General features: G+C 46.7%; 1 protein-coding gene across 1 annotated transcript in view; it reads left to right on the forward strand.

Annotated features, from left to right (window-relative positions):
- Positions 1-3,418, forward strand: part of Ube2l6 (ubiquitin conjugating enzyme E2 L6) — a 9,170-nt gene that overhangs the window by 4,675 nt on the left and 1,077 nt on the right. Inside the window, exon 3 of the mRNA XM_005346675.3 lies at positions 1,685-1,871. Coding sequence (XP_005346732.1) covers positions 1,685-1,871 — 187 coding nt within the window. The remainder of the gene's footprint in view (positions 1-1,684; positions 1,872-3,418) is intronic.

Consider the following 3,418-nt stretch of genomic DNA (forward strand, 5'->3'; position numbering starts at 1 on the left):
TTTTATGTGTCTCTAGCATGTATTAAGTGCTCTCAGCATGTATTAAGTGCCCCTAGCATGTGTTATGTGTCTCTAGCATGTATTATGTGTCTCTATTATTTGTCTTCTTCAGCTGTATAGGAAAATGTAACCATGAAATTTACAGGCAAATGGATAGACCTGGAAAGTGGGGCCACTCAAACCAAACCAAGCCAACCAGAATGTTCTTTCTCACATGCAGATCCTGGTCTATAGTGTCAACATGCAAACAGCTGTAGGGTGGGCACAGTGTGACATTAGAAAGGAGACCAATAGCGGGTGGTATGAGGCGATGAGGACAGACAGGGTGCAGGTAGAAGGACACAGGAGTCATGATGGGATGTAAAGCTGATGGCTTTCCAGTTTCAACCCTGTCGTAGTTTTCCTCTTGTGTGTGCTGAGCGTAAGAATGTAACGTGTAAAACCCTAATCGTTTGCTGTCGCTGGGAGGCCTGCTCTGTTCTGTAGGGAAACAGGAGGAGGACCCCATGACTGGGAGGGGTGGAGGGAGGGAGGGAGGGAGGGGAGGCTTTGGTCAGAATGGATTATACGAGAGAAGAGTAAATTAAAACAAAACAGAAAACCTAAGGGAAGTTGCATGGTTCAAAAAGGTTGCTCTAGCTGTGAAGTTCACTGAGATGAATAGAGTTTGGGACTGGACAAACGTTTATGTGAATGGCTACCTTAACTCCGTGATATTTTTATTTGTGACTTCATTAGGTTAAAGTGATTTTATTTTTAAAAAAAAATCTTTTGGGTGGTGGTGGCACACGCCTTTAGTCCCAGCACTCCGAAGGCAGAGGCAGGCAGATCTCCGTGAGTTCGAGGCTAGCTTGGTCTACATAGTGATTTGCAGTACAGCCAAGACTACACAGAGAGCCTGTCTTGAAGAACCAAAAAAAAAAAAAAAAAAAAAAAAAGATTCTTGGGGAGCCCTGGAGAAATGGTTCAGAAGTTAAGAGCACTGGTTGCTCTTGCAGGGGACCTGACTTCTGTTTCCAGCACCCACATGGTGGCCCACAACTGTCTGTAACTCCAATCTCAGGAGAGTCAATGCCTTCTGACTTCCATGTGGGCACTCACACACATAAAATAAGGAAATCTTAAAAAAAAAATTCTTTGAGGAATATCTCCCAAAGTGGAATTGATGGATCCCATTTTGATTTTTGGAGAACTGCTTTCTAGTTTTGCATAGCATCTGCACCATTTTCAATTAGTAACTTTGTTCTTCAACCATTTCACACACACACTCACACACTCTGCTCTCATGGCCGCTCTTCTCTGCCCTGGGCATCTCCTTCTCACGTGTCTGTCTGTTTTCTGTTGTGACCCATTGAGTTTAGCCAGGTCTGTCGTGTGATTTTCTGGGTTTCTGTCCCATCTTTCAGTTGAGGAAACTGAGGTTCGGGGATGGGAGGTGGATCACACAGTCCAACAGGGTGAAACCCAGGGTTAGATTTTTCTGTCCAATGGTCTTGTGAAAGTCTATCCTTCCTCTCATTTCTAAGGCAGTTGCCAAACCCTCATATCTTCCTGGGAGCAGAACAGAGAAACCCGGGATCCTGGGATGGGAAAGGGAGGGAACCAGATCAAAGCTCTTGGAGAAAATCCATCTTTCAGGGGGTTGCATTATCAGAACAGAACTCAGTGTCTTCTCTTTGACCAGGACCAACCTCCCTATAACCTCAAGGCTTTCCGTCTGCGGATCGATTTCCCCAGGGAGTATCCATTAAAGCCTCCCACTTTGAAATTCATCACCAAGATCTACCACCCCAATGTCAGCGAGGATGGGCTGGTGTGTCTGCCCCTCATCAGCATCAGGAATTGGAAGCCTTACACTAAGACCTACCAAGGTAGGTCTGGCCTTGCCCAGAAGAGGGTTCGTGTAGCTGGGGGCCATTGCGTGGGGATGTTTGGGGCTTAGTTTGAGTTAAAGGCTTAAAAGAGAAGAGACAGGGAGAGGGGTGTAAGTCGGTTGGTGGAGTGCTTGTCTTTAAGGTCTTAGGGTCAGTCTTCCGTGCCACATGAGCCTCAATACAAGCCCTGTGTCAGGTATGTGTATCAGATTCCCACGTGTCACCTACACACAAACAAATTAATTTCAAAAGCTCATTCTCAATTGCATAACAAATTTGAGGTCTACTTGGACTACATTAGACCCTGAGTCAAAACTAAATAAGCAGATCCTGGAGAGGTGACTGACTCCAAAGTTAAGAGCACACGGTGTGCTGCCTCTGCAGAGGACCTGGGTTCGGTTCCGGACCTCAGGCGGTGGCTCCCAGCATCGGTCATTCCGGTTCCAGGCATTCCAGTGCCCTCTTCTGGCTGTCACGGGTACTGCATGCATGTGGCACACATGCACACAGAGGCAAGATACTCACGTGTAGAAACTCAAGACTGTATAAATAAAAATGTTTAACCATTTATTTATTTAATATGTATGTATCCTTTGTCTACATGTATGTCTCTGCACCAAATGCATGTCTGGTGCCGGTGAAGGCCAGAAGAGGGTGTTGGAACCCTGGGACTAGAGCGACAGACAATTGTGAGGTGCCATGTGAAGGCTGGGAATCAAGTGTAGTGCTCTTAACTGCCGAGTCACCGCACGGTCCAAATAAATACATTTATTTACTTGTGTATTTTATATATGTGGATGTTTTGTCTGCGTGTATGCGCAGCAAAGAGGGCATTGGATCTCCTGGGACTACAGTTGTAGAGTTATGAGTCACCGTGTGGGTGGTGGGAATTGAACTCAGGACTTTTAGAAGTCCTTATCTGATGAGCCATCTCTCCTGCCCAAGCACATTTTTTTTTTTTTGTTTTTGTTTTTCAAGACAGGGTTTCTCTGTGGCTTTGGAGCCTGTCCTGGAACTAGTTCTGTAGACCAGGCTGGTCTCGAACTCACAGAGATCGCCTGCCTCTGCCTCCCGAGTGCTGGGATTAAAGGCGTGCGCCACCACCGCCCGGCTGCCCAAGCACATTTTAAAGGTGAATAAAGTCTAGGTGAGCCTGTGGGATGAAGGAATGCTTCCTGAGATACTGGACGGTCAGGATACTCTTCAGGTGTGACCGAGAAACTGAGCCACGGTTCGTGCGCAGCTGAGAAAGATTAAAAGCCACTGGGGTGGGAACGGTTTTCAGTCTTTAGTTTAGAACTCCTTCACCTCAAATAAAAGTTTCTTTAAAATTCCAACCTAACACAAAACCAGGGTGTCTGAGACGTGGCTCTTCAGTTAAGAACGGTTGCTGTTCTTGCTGAGGACAGTTCAGTCAGTTCCCAGCACCCACATTAGGCCCCTCTCAACGCCCTCTAACTCCAGCCTGAGGGTATCCAACTCCCCGTTCTGGCCTCCAAGACCATCTGCACATGTATGGGCGCACACACACACACACACACACA

Source organism: Microtus ochrogaster, chromosome 4 (genome assembly GCF_000317375.1).
Source record: "Microtus ochrogaster isolate Prairie Vole_2 chromosome 4, MicOch1.0, whole genome shotgun sequence".
In the NCBI taxonomy this organism is placed as follows: Eukaryota; Metazoa; Chordata; class Mammalia; order Rodentia; family Cricetidae; genus Microtus; species Microtus ochrogaster.